Consider the following 16,018-nt stretch of genomic DNA (forward strand, 5'->3'; position numbering starts at 1 on the left):
AGGTACTCACTGGAGAGGAGCCGTTCTTAAAAAGATTACTGTGTTGGCTGTTACTCTTCATCGTCACAGCTGTAGCACTATGGAAAATTCTGTTCATTGGTTGATTGAGAATACAGTGATCATCTAATTTTGTGGTGTCTGGCTGGCTCAGTCGGTAGAGCATGTGACTCTTGATCTCGGTTGTGAGTTTGAGCCCCACGTTGGGTATAGAGATTACTTAAACTTTTTAAAAATGTTTTCATCTAGGGGTACCTGGATGGCTCAATTGGCTAAGCGTCTGACTTTTGGTTTCTGCTCAGGTCATGATCTCAGGGCCATGGGATCGAGCCCTGAATCAGGCTCTGATCTCAACAGGGAGTCTCCCTGAGATTCTGTGTCTCCTCTCTCCCCACTCACAAAGTGAGTGTGCTTTCTCTCTCAAAAAAAAAAATATTAAAAATTGTTTTTCATCTAATTTTTTAAAAAATTCATATTTCTCTTTAGTGTAATTAATTCTGAGGTCATTCTTTAGCTTCTTTATGAAACCAGGTAGGTGTTCAACATGTAAATAATGAATAGTTAGCAGGCTTCAGGGAAAAGCTGAATGATCCATGGTTATCAGATTTCAGGTTGGAGTAGAGGCTGAACCAGTAACGTGAGCCTGCTTCTAATACTATGACTTCCTTTTTTATCCTTTTTAAGTAACATTTTATGGAAAAAGTTATAGGGATCAAAGACTTTTTTTTTTTTTTTTTTTTTTTTTATTTATGATAGTCACACAGAGAGAGAGAGAGAGGCAGAGACATAGGCAGAGGGAGAAGCAGGCTCCATGCACCGGGAGCCCGATGTGGGACTCGATCCCGGGTCTCCAGGATCGTGCCCTGGGCCAAAGGCAGGCGCTAAACCACTGCGCCATCCAGGGATCCTGGGATCGAAGACTTTTTAAAAATTAAATTACTTCATCCCATCCCTGGCTTGGTCACAGTGTCATCTGTGGGTCATTCAGGGGGAGCCTGTTGCTGACATAAGGATCATCAAAATTAACATGACTGACCTTGGTAGAGATGCAGAAAAATGCGGTAAAGAGACGGATGGCTAAAAGCTGCTCCGTGTCCCACCATGTTGGGTGCTTAGTGACCACTGGTTACTGCCCTGGGGATAAAAACCAGCCCTGGGGTAGGAATGATAGGAGGATCTCTAGTTCTAGGTGAGGCTTCCAGCTCTGAGAACCTCAGAAAATCAAAGTAACTTTGAAACGGGTGATGGACCCATTGGGTCAGCAGTTGCTCTGTCAGTATATCTTGGGATCCGAAGGGCGTAGGTCATTTGTACCTGAGAGGGTCCCACAGGGCAGGTGCAGTTTGAAAGAACCCGATTATATAAATGCCCCTATTGCTTTTCTAATAAAATTTGTGAGAAGCGTGGCTTGCATACTCTTTTTGGTTGACGAGGACAGTGCAAAAGCATCAGAGAGAGCAATGACTTAAAAAGCACCAACTGAAGTTATTCCCAAGAAGTAGAAGCTGCAAATGGCCAAAGCTCCATGGCCTCCTGCTGTGGGCATGAAAGAAGGAAGTTCATGCTTCTTACATGTGGGTTTGGTAGGAAAGGCTCACAAACCGACAATGCTGGAATCTTCTTTTATCTCTTCTCATTTTTGAATTTATAATTCCTGCTTTACTACCACCTCCCCACCCCCCACCCCCCCATTTTTTATGTGCTCTTCGGCAGTGGCTCATGGTGGTCTCCGTATGTCTTTCTCCTCAGCAGAATCTACTGAAACTGCAGTCTCCTTTTTTTAAAATAATTTTTTTAAAGATTTAATTTATTTGAGAGAGAGACCAAGCACAAGCAGGGGGTAGGGGCAGAGGGAGAGGAAGCAGGGAGTCCAACGTGGGGCTCCATCCCAGGACCCAGAGATGGTGATCTGAGCTGAGGGCTTAACCAACTGCACCACCCAGGCGCCCCTCTAGTCTCCTTTTATTGATTCATGCATTTGTCCTTCCTTCGCAAATGTATTCTGAGCTCTTACTGGGGCCAGGCCTCGTGAGTGCGAGAGGAAACGTCATAAACGGGGTGAATGCTCAGAAGCACTCAGTGCTGTGGGTCCACGGGCTAGGGGGTGGGCTGGGAAGAACTCTCCCGGAAGAGCGATGGAAAGGGGATGTTGAAGCTAAAAACCAAGCAGCATCAGAGGTTTGCAGAGTCATCCCGAACAAGTAACAACTGACTGCTTTCTTTTGGATCACAGATTCCCGAATCCTGATCTTCTTAGAGAGCTACCTTGCCACAGGTCATCAGAAGCCAGTGCCCACGGTACCCGGGGGATTGGGCCCGGTTCAGAGAGAGCTGGAGGAAGTTGCTATTAAATTTGTGCGCCTGGTCAACTACAACAAGCTGGTCTTCAGTCCCTACTACGATGTCATCCTCAGTAAGGTCCTCGTCCCGCCCTAGCGCATCCGCGCTCCGTAGCCGCTGCCGCAGTACTAGCCTCCTGGTCCAGTACCTGTTCTCCACCATAATGTTGCTTTGGAAAATGGCTATTTAGTACATCTCTGTGTAACAGCCCTGATTCCAAAAGGAGGATTATCGTGTATCACTGTTGAAAAGAGTTGTTGAAAAGCGCACTGAATTCTGTTTTGAAGGTTTGTATTGATGAGTGCAAGTTTACAAATCAAGAAGCTTCCTGTTATCCTGAGTTTGAGGTAGCTCTGCTACCGCCGTGGTCTGCGCCTGACGCTGTCCTGATTCTAGCTGCCTTGTCTTTCCCAGGGGGCTGGGGCCTCTCTCCTGCCCCCTGGGTCCTTTCTCTTTAGGACACCCGAGAATGAGAGACCGAGCCATGACAGTGTTGAGACTCTTGCCCCTCTCTGGCACACCCCCCACTGTCCCCTCCAGCTATTTTGTGTTAGAAGGGCTATGCATAGTCTTACTGTCCCCCGCCCCCCCAGGCGGCCCCCATATAGGGCTTTCTCCCCCTGCCTGGCCTAGCCAGAGCTCCGGAGCCCTTTTGCTCTAGAGGAGATTTAATTGATTTTAAAAAGCTTATTCTTTTATACAGAATTATTCCTGAGCCTGGATGACAGCAGTTATGACTTCTGGGATCTAGAAGAAAGGAGATTCTTTGACTTTTAAGCTTTGAAAGTTAAGGAGGAAATATTTTTTTAAACTATATATATGTTGGTGTAATTTAAAAGACAGATGTCTGAAGTTTTTACTGAGAAATTCACTCTGATACAATACACAGATGTATTGATTGGATTTGAATTTGAGAAATAGATTTCAGTGTTTTCAGATATAACAGTAAGAGTGTAAGCTCACTTGGATAAGGAAGTCATAGAAAATCCCCGGTTGTGAAGCACTATTTTTTGAGAAACTTCAGTGATTGGAATTCCTGACATATCCTGTGACTGAAAGGGTAGTCGAGGTCAGATGGATGACCCGCTATGGTAAAAAAATAAGTAAAAGGTGTGTGTGTGTGCATGGGTGGGTGTATGTGTGCGTGGGTGTGTGTTTTAGACAGGGACATTATATTAGAAGCAGAGCCATGAAGTCGAGCGTGAACTCCAAGTGCTGGAACAGCAAAAGGCAAGATAATGCAAGGAATCCCTTAAAGCTGGTGAGGGGTTGCGGAGGGGCAGGTCGGCTTGGCAGCCTCCGCGAGAGGAACGTTCACTGTGTAGACTCACCGCGAGGGGTACCAAGCTTCAGGAGCAGGAACGGTTATGGCGGGGGGATGTGATTGTTCCAAATACGTGCTACAAACTGTGTTCTAATGGTGTTTTTTACTTGCAGTCAGAAATACATGCTGTGTTATGTGGTCAGAAATCCTATTGTTAAAGTTTTTACTCAAGGACAAATCTTCCCTGGTTTCATTGGAAGGGAATAAAAGTTCAGTAAGTAGAGCTTTTAAAGAACAAAATCACATCTTTAATAGCGTCTTCAAATGAGGTCGCTTTTGGAAGTGTTTCCGGAGTTCATTGCTCTGTGGCAGCTGTGCTTGTTGGTCATACGGTGTCCTCCCAGGCAGAGAGGCTCTGTGCCCTCTGTGGAGCTTGAACTCATGACCCTGAGGTCACAAGTCGCATGCTCCAGTGCTCGCTTCGGCAGCACATATACAAGTCGCATGCTCTGCCGACTGAACCGCCAGGGCCTCCCCGCCACCCCCCATCCTGCACACTTGCCCGCCTCCACCTCGGTGTTTGTGGTTTTGGCCTTCCTCCGCCAAGGATGAAGGAGAGGAGCTTTACCTCCAAGTATGTAGCAGGGTCGGGGGACGGGGGAGTTAGGGCTTCTGTAGTCATTCTTACTAAATCTTAAAAAGCCTTCTTTTTGCCTTCTTTTATAAGGATTGACTTTTTACAAGGTGTGTTTTTTTTTTCTCCCTCATGAATTCCTAAATCGACAACATTAAGTTTGGACCATTGGAAATCTTGATGTATATATTACAACGGACCTGCACAGACCCTCATGCCCCCCACTACCTCAGTGTCCACTGGTGGAGTTCTCCAAGTGGCAAAGCCAAGAATGAAGGAGGCAAAGTTCAGAATCACAATATTCATATTGAATTGTGTTGTTGTTCTCTGGAGTAGGTGAGCTACTTTCTTCCTGGAATCTCATAGGATTATCACTAAGGGCCAGGAAAATTCATTTAGTTCATTTAGCCACTCAGGAAATGTTTGTTGAACATCTCCCCTCGCCCCCGATACAGTGCTCCCTCCAAGATACGTATCAACGATCCTTCAGAATTGAACTGGTTCTGTGTCATGCATTCTGATTGGATTCGACAGGATTTCCTAACAGGTTTGTGGAAACAAGCATCTTTTAGGAAAGTGCGAGGTTTATTTAGCGGTAGTACTTTACTGTGAATAGAACTGAACACCTTGAGCTCGGTCCATCGTAGCTAGTTTGTTTATCTGATGGTCTCATGGATGAATGTCTAGGCAGGAACTGCTACTTTGTCAGCTCCTGGTGGGGGGATGGATGGATGGATTTTCAGCATAGATGTTTTTTTCAGAGTCTCATTACATTTAAAGCAAGCTGCACAGTGGGACTGTTTATGTGACCGTATAACCCGACTGTAAATACACTTCCGGTAAGGATGTCTTGCTAATTGAGTGCAGTAGGCAGGTACATAAGAGCTTTTTTTCTTGAAGTTATTAAGAAGCCTGACACTGCAGGTGTATACTGTGCACGTACAGGCTGACGACTAATGGATTACTTAGCAGTTCTGTTTTTGTGGAGGTGCTTATGTTCATTTCTCCAAAACCTTAGGGTTCCTGGGAATAAAGGGCTTGCTGCCACCACCTTTCCTGATGAGTTATGAAGGGAATAGGTGTTTGCTTCTTGATTTCCAGTGGCTTCTGGCACGCTCTGGTTTTTATGTAGAACACTGTATTTCTTTTCATTTTTGAGGCACGGTGGTAGAGTGGAAAAGGTTGGGAGCTGTCTGGAAACTGGAGTTAACGACCCCATTTCTGATACGTACTAACTGGGGCAAATCAGGACCGACCTCCAGCACATTTAAAGTCAAAGGACTAGACTTGATCTTGAAATTGCGTTCAAGTCCTCACATTCTGTGACGTGTCTCATTTGAGTGAGCTAAGCATCCTGCGGTAGGATTGTGCACAGAGCTCCTGATTGAGAGGACGGTGTGGGTTGGAGTCTTCTCTCTGTTGCCTTCTTACTGGTTATGTGATACTGGGCCAGTCATTGTCCCTCGGGCCTCAGCATTTTCATCTGTAAAATGGGAAAATGACTAACTCATACGTCTTGTGAGGATTAAATTGGATACTGGATATTAGAATGCTCTGTATATGGGAAAGGACTATAAATCGCCTGGTGAACCACCAAGGAGAGCATGTAACCCTCTACCTGTAGGTGTACATGCGTCTGTACACGCGTCTGTGCCCAGCCTCCCTTCAGTCGGCGCGTTCTACAGGCTGGAGGGAAGGTTCCCCTGTCCCACGACTCGTACTTTCTTCTGTATTAAAGCTGCACTCCTCCTTTTCCTCCTCTCCCTACTTCCACCTCCACCCCACCAACTCCTCCCCACCCTCGCCTCCGTATTTGAACTAAATGAATGTGAGTGAACAAATGAAGGATGGCAGATGATGGGCTATGAAATTCCTATTTAAATTGAAAACAATCTAAATAAAGAACCACATTGATGTTTGCAATTGCATATTTATATTGGATTTTGAATTCTATAACTGTTTTGTTCATAGTGCTCAAAACAACTCTGTGGGACGGAGGAGCGCTGTAAGCTCAATAAGCTCTATTAATCTGTCAAATGCTCACTGATCCTGTCTGAAATAGCTAGAGCCCTAGAATAGAAAGTGTCAGAAACCTGAAAGGGCAGAACTGAGTTACACCTGGCCCTAGTGTGGGCTTGTTTATATTGCCTGCAGAACCAAAGAACCAGGACTGATGTGTAGGCTTGGTTGAGGTTTGAAATCAGATGTGTCTAGAGTCAGTAGCACAAGTCACATTTTTCACCACTTTTACATTGTATCTGAACTAAACAGAACCATTTTAAGAATAAATGACTGGGTGGGGATCCCTGGGTGGCGCAGCGGTTTGGCGCCTGCCTTTGGCCCAGGGCGCGATCCTGGAGACCCGGGATCGAATCCCACATCGGGCTCCCGGTGCATGGAGCCTGCTTCTCCCTCTGCCTGTGTCTCTGCCTCTCTCCCTCTCTCTTGGTGACTATCATAAATAAATAAAAATTTAAAAAAAAAATTAAAAAAAAAAAATAAATTCTTTAAAAAAAAAAAAAAAAAAAAAAAAAAAAAAAAAAAAAAAAATTAAATGACTGGGTGGATGGATGGATTTACTCTGAAATGGTTCTGACTTAAAAGCAACCCTAGAGGGGGATCCCTGGGTGGCTCAGAGGTTTAGCGCCGCCTTCAGCCCAGGGTGTGATCCTGGAGCCCCGGGATTGAGTCCCACATCAGGATCCCTGCATAGAGCCTGCTTCTCCCTCTGCCTGTGTCTCTGTGTGTCTCTCATGAATGAATAAATAAAATCTTAAAAAAAAAAAAAAAAAAGGCAACCCTAGAACTGAAGAAGCTCCCTCACTTCATTTTCATTCATTCCACCTCTGCTTTCCCAAGTGCCGTCTTCCTCGTGCTCAAAGCAGAACTCTGGATAGGGCCTAGGGAAGAAAATTTAGAAAATGGATGAATTGTTTTTCTTGTCTTTTATTCCCAAAGCTTAGTAAGCTGACCTTTTGTTGAATATGTAAGATTTTACTTAGATCAGGAACATGGTACCTGAGTTTTGTTACTTCGTCTAAATGATGTCAGGACTGAAATCTCAAATAGAACTTCACTTAAAAAAAAAATATGGGCAGCCCCGGTGGCGTCACGGTTTAGCACCGCCTGCAGCCCGGGGCTTGATCCTGGAGACCCTGGATCAGGTCCCATGTCGGGCTCCCTGCATGGAGCCTGCTTCTCCCTCTGCCTGTGTCTCTGCCTCTCTCTCTCTCTCTCTCTCTCTCTCTCTCTCTCTCTCTCTATGAATAAATAAATAAAATCTTAAAAAAAAAATAGAACTTCACTGCTGAATGGCAGGTAAGAGGACTGCCGACATTAATGATTGCTTTGGGAACTGAAGTGTAAAAAAAATTTATGAAAATGCTATTTATGACTTTACTGTCGTGTAAGTGAACTCTTGGTTTTACATGCTAAGCACAGGCCAGCAGAGGGTTTATAAAATTACCAGAAGAATTCATAATTACTGACCAAGGTTAATATACTGACAAAAGTATATTTTTTTGTTCTTTCCTAATGGTACAAATTTGGTTCAGTTTTACATTTACTAGGGAGCTACAGCCTCTTCCTTTACGAGGTGTGGCAGCATATTGAAATTCAGTGCTAAAGGCTAGAGTTTGATTTTTAAGGACTTAGAGTCCTTCTATCTTACCTGGTCCTAGGATTCTCTAGAAAATGTCATTGCTCTTATAATAAGGGAAACATGGATATCTTTTGGAACTTTCTTCTGGATCTAGTACTTACGGATAGAGGACGGTTCCTGGACATGTGGGACTGGCTGTATGAGCATCTGCACATTACGGTTATTTTTTTTTTTTTTTTTTCACATTACGGTTCTAAAAGTAAGTTCAGATTTCTAACATCATGCTACTTGATCAACTGTGTCTACGAAAGGAATGATCAAATACTCACAAACATGTTAAAATCTAAAAATTCATATATATCTATACCAGAGCATCAGAAAATAGTTTCTTCTAACAGATAATCCTTTTTGTGTTTAGATCAAATAATAGGGGAGAAACAGCCTAGAAATAAATGCAGCAAGAACAGCTATAACACACCAATGGCTGCTTAGTGGCACTTTTCAAGTTAGGCATGTGTGGGTTTTCTCTTTATTACAATGCTAAAAAAAAAATCATTTTTCATGCATTCATTAGCTTTGTGTTGTCGTTCATGCAGACATCCTCACAGATGGAAGCCCTTTTTTGTCTTTAACCCCCCCCCCAAAAAAAAAGCCCTTCCCAAAGATAGCAGCACTTCGAGAGAGATTCTGTACCTTGTATATTAAAGCCTGTGATGCTATTTGGTACTACTTGTTGCCTTTCACACTGCTTTGAAAACATTATAAAGGAAGACAACTACACAGCTTAAAGATGATACTTGAGAGGATGACAAAATCTGAATTAGAAGCAGCTGACCTTGTTTTGAGGCTGTTTTAGCATTAATGGGAAGAAACAAGAGACACAGGCTTGTGAATACCTTAGTAAATATTACCTGGCTAAGGCAATATAAGCTTATGTAAGAAAAGGATTCAAGATAACCTTTTTTCTATTATAAGCAAGAGTTTTATAGAAATATTTGAAGCCAGCTTAAAAATGTATTTCATCCTTTTGAATTCAAATTCTAAATGTGTACCCATATGTTACTGTAATACTTTTTTCTCCCCCTTCCCGTTAGCTTTTATTCTGAATCACAACCCTTACGTTCAACCAGTTTTCTGGCAACTCATTTCTAGAAAAATGACTAAAGAGGAGGTAATGTTGCTAACAAAGTTTAGGTTAGAATATTCGTTGCTAACAAAGAATTAGATTAAACAACAAACCTAATTCTTTGGACTTACAAGTTAATGCCATGTGTGCATAGCTCCTGAGGGACATGTTCTTGAGCACTGAGCACCCTCTGAAATGTTTGTGAGAACAACACAGTGGGTGGTGAAAGGAATTCCCACAAATGGCTTTTAAGAGACATGAAAGGTAATAGATCTGCCTCAGATTAATTGGGGGAAAGCACATTCATATGAGGATTTCTAAAATGTTTAATTTGCCTCTTAAATTAGATCCCTCATGTTTTCAGTAGGTTCTGAACCCAGGAGGGGACATGCAGGTAAGTGTATGTACAGTAAATACAAGAGGACTTTTCTTTGTATTGGCATTTATTTTTTAAAATGGTATTGGCTAAATGACCTAAAATAAGTAAATAGCTATTTTAAATAAATTCTGAATGGAAGCAGCAGCAGGAGGCATGACATTTTTGAGATCCTTTTATTTTTTTAAAGGACTGTTTTAAAATTTTAAACTACAAAACCGATTCCATACATTCTGCCATAAATAAAAACAAACAATAAGGCAGGACTCTACATAGGCAAACTGAGAACTGTTTTCAGAAAATGTGATAAAATGCTTTACAATCATAAGCCATCCAGTTTTTAAAATAAAACTGTTGAAAACTCACAAATCTTCAAGCGGCACATACAAGACACCCTTGAAGAGGGAACAAAGGTGGTTCTGCCATTTTGTGCTGTTCTCACATTTTTGAAAACCTAGTTTTGCTTAGAGCATAGGTCTGTTCCATTTTCTAAAATTCACACAGGTTGGTTTGTTTTTTTCTCAAGAACCATATGATAGAGGCACCAATGACAATACAACTTTGTTTCCAAGAACCTTGTAACAAAGCATTGTCTCTTTTAAACATACGACTTAAGAGGCAAAAGGGGAACCCTGGAGAAGTTCTCTTCCGGAGGCAGCCGGGGGAGCCCGCCTCACCGAATCCGCTTCTGCTGCCGCGCTCTGTAGATGTCGTGAACAGGGGGGACGACAGCTCCCTTTTCTTCATCTTCATCTGAGTCCTCGTTGGGCCTCTTGACCGCCTTGGTGAGTACCGCGTTGCTCTCCACCGGGCCGTTCCCCTCCACGGCCAGCTCCGGGGCGCCGCCCGTAATGATCCTCACAGCCTCCTCCACAGCTGCGCAAACCACACAGAAAGGACTGCTGGGGGAGGCTGGCTGCACGCACTATCAGGGACACTTGCTTTCAGAGCCTACGACTGGCAGAGCAAGGGAGGGCAGTAGTGATGCTACAGAATTAAAGGAAAAGACGCAAGCTGTTCTTACTACTCTCAGAAGCCAAGTCCCTAGGAGCCTTCACACGCATAGAAATGATGGGCTTTTGTGGTGGTTACTCAGTGGCATTAGAATGTGAACAAGCCTCTCTGGACTAAGGAGGGTTTGATTGCCCTGTGGCCTCACTGCACTCCTGCAAGATAGCTGGATCTGGAAACTTCAGTGGCAAAGAATAACAGACCATGTGAATTTGGCCCTGAAGCAGAGCTTTCGTGACTTACTATTTGGTATCTTGCATCTTCGGAAAATTTCCATCAGTTCATCCACTTGCACAAAAGGACCCTATTTTGAGACAAATAAAAATCCCTAATAATCTGACAAGTTAAAACCACACTACTTGACATTTTCCATGAGATGAGAAAAAGCACATAATTACTGTAAGCCACAGAGCAAGTATATAACAGTGAACAAACCTGGAAACAGATGGGAGGCGGGAGAAGTTTCATTAAGACAACGGCCGCAGGTGGCACTGGGAACACGCCCCCGGGAACCGGGTGTAGGCCTGGCGCTGTGACACAAGGAGGGGAGGAATCAGACAGGATGGAAGACTCTCTACAGAGGTAAAATAAGTCAGAAGTAATTTATGTCTAGAGTTCCAGATCTGTTGCTTTCTTGACATTTTAAATTGCTCTTAGTGCTTTGCATGTTTGACCAACTAAAGTGGATGAGACAGAGCCATCTCACCCCTGTGGCCACTGGGAAGCAGAAAGTAAACAAGGGACTTTGGGGAAGACAGCCAGGGGCTGAACTCCAGTCCGTTTCTGTCAGAGACCATTTCTAAGCCGCCTAAATCATGTGTTCAGCAATCCTGTTTTAAGGTCGGTTATTCAACAGCATGTTTAACCATAAGGGCCTCGTTCAAATAGGATCTGGAGGGGCTACTACCCGTTAGTAAGTGTAAATAATACCAAACAGCATCACCGAGGTACACTGCCAGTCGTACAGGTAATTTGTATGTAGCAGCATTTCTGAAGACTGCCTAGCGTCACTGCCAAAGCGCGTTACTGGAATCCGGATCACTGAGGGTTTTTTCGTTTTTTTAAAGACATTCTTAACTCATCTTGCTTCATAGATTACAGCTAAGTCACTTGTAGTGACCCAGAGTCTAATAATTAACCTGCAATGGAAAGGTCACATCACTCCCCCCCACCTCTGGATTTAAATCAACAAACAGAGGTCTCAGTACTGGATCTAAAGTCATGGCTTACGTGCTAAATGTCGTGGCTGAAATGGAATCATCTGCTGAGTGTCTGGTTTAGGGTATTCTGGTTTTCTATCCACTTCATCTTTCAGAACAGGCACTATAGAAGGAGCTACAACTGGGTCTGGAATTATAGCTGCTAGCTTAGCACGGGAGACATCCTGAAAATGCAGAACAGAAGAATCCTAAACCTGAAAAAGGGGCTTGAATATAATTGTGCAGTTCTACAATCTTGAGGATACACTGTGAATAACTGGGTTAAAATCACAGAAAGAGAACCAAGAGGGTAAGTAAGAACGTGACGGTACAGACCGTTAACCATTCGACAAGGAAAGCTGCAAGGCTCTAGAGATATGGAATCCCAAACCCTTACCCTCGCCCTGCTCAAGAATGGTCAGACCCCGTGCTACCGGGTAGGTAGGACAGTTGTAGGACAGAGACCAGCTTTTTTGAGTAAATATCTAAGATTGGGCACCTGATAGACACTGGGGCCATTTGAAAAACTTTACAATTTTAGACATTTTTTTCTGACACTTCCCTTCCACTAGAAGTGAACAATATCGGTTTAACTGAAGCCGAGTTAGGTGAAGTCCCTCTTCATGAAAGCTAAACTAATCACTTATACTAGTTAATATGATTCTGTTAACTAAATTATTCCCAACATATTGTTACAGGAAATAGGGATATAGAGTGAGCAGCCACTGTTTGTCCAGACATTTTTTAGCCATTTATTCCTTCTTCGATGAGGCAAATAGTAACCTCTCCATTTTCTAGAAGGGACTGAAGCTCAGAGTTCTGATATTTCCAAGGTCACAGAACTAAAAGGCAGAGAGGACTGGGAGCACGGGCCTCTGACCACAAACCCATTCACCATCCTCTTTTTAGTTTATCAGCAGTGCCCCACCAGGGCTGAGAACAGTTCTCCAGGACAGGTCGAAAGGGACAGTGTGGCCACCTATCTATCAACAGATCCTATCCCAGAGAAGTTCCTCTGCTATAGGCGCTGGTGTCAGTCTACCTGCCCAGAACCAAAAGAGTCCCTTATGCCATCATTGCATTTCACGTCCTCAAAATTTGCTCGTATGCAGTGGGTGGCAGATCTAAATGAGCAGGCCCATGGAGAATGGCCTTTTTTCTCTTCCCCTCTCACATTATATACACACAGAAGTATATATAATTCTCTCTCAAAAATAGATGAAATATGAATATTTAAAAACAGTTCTACTTGGAAATAGTAAGAGCTCTATTAATTTCCATTTCATCTTGGTGAGGTTGAAATAGTCCTTGCTAGTAACTTCACTTAAAGGTCTTTTGCTTTTCATTGAGAAGTAAACTACAAGCTGAACTTAATGAACCCTGAGCAGTCACCCCTAGTTACAGACTGGGACTTCCATTAATGAATAGGTCTGAAGCTCAATTATGGGAATTTTCCTCAAACATTTAAATCTAGTTCACATGCCAGACAAGGGAGACCCAGGCCAGAAGAGGCTGGTGAAGAGAATGATGGCCAAAGCATCCTAATGTTGATTGGCTTCAAGGGACCAATCTAGGATTTTGTGGATATAGTTTCTCTTCAGATTTTCATTGTTTTCATGACACAGGAAAACAAAACAAAAGAATAATTTACCCCTAGCCTGAACAGGTTCAGGGTTCAGATTTCTTAAGACTCAGTTGTCTATATAAAGGAGTTCTGTTGCTAGATAAGCTAATTTCCTCAAGAGCCCCCGCAGTACTGCTTTAAGATACAAACCTCTCCAGGAGCTACATTTGGCTTAAGATCTATCAAAACACGTTTAATAGTTTTAAGAACTTTTAGCAAAAACAAAATACCTAAAATGACAATTTTTCTTCCTTCCACAATACCTTCACATGCCCACCAGATAGAAGATACAGGACACCAACGATTTCAGGGAAAGGCTAAAAGTGTTAGTTAACTCTCACTCTAATTCTCATTTTGTTCAGTACTTTTGATATGCAATGTTTCATGAACTCAAAAAATTCCTGAACTTTTCCGGTTTTCTGAAAATCTATTCTAAAACTAATTTCTATTTCAGAATTTGCTTTAGAGGGATGTGTATCCTTGAACTATTCTAAAACATAAGAGGAGGAACGCTACACACATCTTGATCCTAAGTACATACCTTATAACCAAGCGCTTTTAGTTCACTTGCAGAGCAAGGATATAAGTCCATGAACTTGTATCTGTCCACCAGTAAAGCTGTTTCTTTGCCTTCATACTCTTCTTTGAATGCTGTAAACCGTCTTTTCTCCACTTTGAGTATGCTAGCTAGATCACCAATATTACTTTCGAAAGCTAGAAATCGAGCCCAGATTTCTCTGTAATAAATATAATCAGTACTTAATTATTCTCGGTTTGGAACAGGAAGTCCATTTCCAAAAACCTCAAGTTCCCTCCTCCCTTTATTTAATTATAAAAAGCTTTTTTTTTTTTTTTAATAAATGAAGATTTCCAAATTACAGGACAGTATAACAAATATTTAGAGATCATCATCATCATTACCTAGATTTAATCATCGTCCATGTATTTTGCCATATTTGCCTCATCTTGCTTTTGCTTAAGATTTGAAAAATTATAGATATAATCCTTCACCCTGCACACTTGTGTATTTAAGCCATTTTTGACATTTTATTTAGCACATCTTCCTATCAGATTGTGGCAACAGACATATTTACCTTAAAGAGGGGTAAACTCTAAGTAGAAGAGCTGAAAAAGGAATATACAGACTTCCAGTTTGTCCTGAATAATGTGGCTTCCCCATTTTGTCTAGTGGCATGAGGTAGGTGGAATACCTTCTTCATTAAATGTATGAATAAAAATATATTCTAAAATATGTTATATAATTGTTTTTTTTCTCATTAACATGGATTATTTGGGACATATTTGTACCTCAGTGCTGTTGTAACTGCCAAAATTAATTCTCTGAGACTCTACTTAAATGTCAGTAAACACCTTTGTACTAAAATGACACACTGAATGCCCACTACATACCAGGCATGGCACTATCACAAAAAGCCTATATTGGCAGACCTTCTATCACTGGATGAGACCAGGCTTGGAAAGGTCATGAAAGGTACCCAAGGTATAACTGGCTGAGCTGCAATTTGAAGCCAAGACTCCAAAGCCACCTTACCACTGTACCACTAAACCATGTTCCTCTGTTTGGTAAAACTGACAGCCAGAAGCATAAACCAGGGATGTAATATGTCAAACAAACTTTCAATATCTAAGAGTCTTTGCCTGGAGTTAAGGTAAAATTTTCAAAATTTTTAATTGTTCATAGCAATTTCTAGGGCATGGTAACCTAGGAAGATATATTAAAATATTTAATAATAAATTGCCAACACATCTCAAAACAATTCTAACCAGTATACAAGTATTTTTTTAAAAATCTTAAAACAAGTATAAAAATGTTACAGGCAGGCATTTGTTAAATTAAACTTCAAGAGAAAAGGGAAATTGCTCCTGAAACTTCTACTCAAATGTTCATCTACAGATCACAATTCAAGTATTAAAGCTGCTATCAGAACCCAGCCAACAAGTTTTCTCAACAGCTTACCCAGACTTCTCAGGAGGAAGGCTTCCAGAGGTTAAGACTCGTTCAAACAAAACTCGGGTATTATTGTCCTCTAGGATATTAAAAAGATTTTAAGTATTGAAAAATTAGGTTTTACTATCAACAGTGTATTTACACAGGCATCTCTAATTCTGACAAAAATCCTATGCAAAAAGGTAACTATTTCCCCAATTTTTATAGAGGAGTTAACCTATAAAACAACTGGGGTTCAAAACAATTGAGATGATCTGGCTCACTGTTATTAAAAGCTGGAACTAGAAGCCAGGTCTTCTTACCTGTAGTTCAGCCTGCCTTCTGTGTACTGCAGTTATAATGTCAGACCATTTCCAACAGTGTGATATCTGAGCAAGGCACCCCACTGGCCTTTAAAAAATAATATATCTGCTGACATTGGGTCAGATGATCGATATATTTTAAATATATGGAATGTGATGGATAGCAAGCTCAAATTTATATATAAGTGATTTTCTTACTTTGCAGCACCAGAACGACTCTCTAAATAACTACTTTAAATTCTCATATAGGTACAATTAAAGTTGAAATCTTGGTAGGTCCTCTGTAGCTGGAAGTGGGAAATAACACTTCTTCCTAAGGGAACTATTAAAATTTAGCAATTACTAACAATCACTGAACTGTATATTTAAAATGGATACATTTATGGTATGTAAATATCTCAATAAAGTTGTGTTAAAAAATCCAGCAGTGTTGGGTTTTATTGCCTCAGGATAGTTATTGTATTTACTACTACATGTCCACATGCAAAGTAAAACCAAGAGATTAAATGTATTGAACCAAAGAAGATGGCACCATATTCATGACGTTCATCTAAAACTTAATATACTGTACTTCA

The 16,018-nt window shown here is 41.7% G+C and overlaps 2 protein-coding genes and 1 long non-coding RNA gene across 8 annotated transcripts in view; 2 read left to right on the top strand and 1 right to left on the bottom strand.

The window, feature by feature from the left end:
• Positions 1–6,158, top strand: part of TCP11L1 (t-complex 11 like 1) — a 38,744-nt gene extending 32,586 nt beyond the window's left edge. For all 4 annotated transcript variants that reach the window (XM_072791062.1, XM_072791064.1, XM_072791065.1 and 1 more), the window contains exon 10: positions 2,231–6,158. In XM_072791062.1, the coding sequence (XP_072647163.1) occupies positions 2,231–2,433 (203 nt within the window). In that variant the 3' untranslated portion in view covers positions 2,434–6,158. The remainder of the gene's footprint in view (positions 1–2,230) is intronic.
• Positions 6,159–9,498: 3,340 nt separating this feature from the next.
• Positions 9,499–16,018, bottom strand: part of CSTF3 (cleavage stimulation factor subunit 3) — a 70,006-nt gene continuing 63,486 nt past the window's right edge. For all 3 annotated transcript variants that reach the window (XM_072791066.1, XM_072791067.1, XM_072791068.1), the window contains 6 exons: positions 15,151–15,220; positions 13,714–13,909; positions 11,580–11,733; positions 10,785–10,879; positions 10,593–10,653; positions 9,499–10,214 (listed from right to left, as the gene is read on the bottom strand). In XM_072791066.1, coding sequence (XP_072647167.1) covers positions 10,012–10,214; positions 10,593–10,653; positions 10,785–10,879; positions 11,580–11,733; positions 13,714–13,909; positions 15,151–15,220 — 779 coding nt within the window. In that variant the 3' untranslated portion in view covers positions 9,499–10,011. The remainder of the gene's footprint in view (positions 10,215–10,592; positions 10,654–10,784; positions 10,880–11,579; positions 11,734–13,713; positions 13,910–15,150; positions 15,221–16,018) is intronic.
• LOC140612860 (uncharacterized) lies at positions 10,156–15,867 on the top strand. The gene is made up of 2 exons (XR_012013968.1): positions 10,156–14,370; positions 15,088–15,867. It is a non-coding gene; the product is annotated as an uncharacterized lncRNA (long non-coding RNA).

The sequence above is a fragment of the Canis lupus genome, chromosome 21 (genome assembly GCF_048164855.1).
Source record: "Canis lupus baileyi chromosome 21, mCanLup2.hap1, whole genome shotgun sequence".
Lineage (NCBI taxonomy): Eukaryota > Metazoa > Chordata > Mammalia > Carnivora > Canidae > Canis > Canis lupus.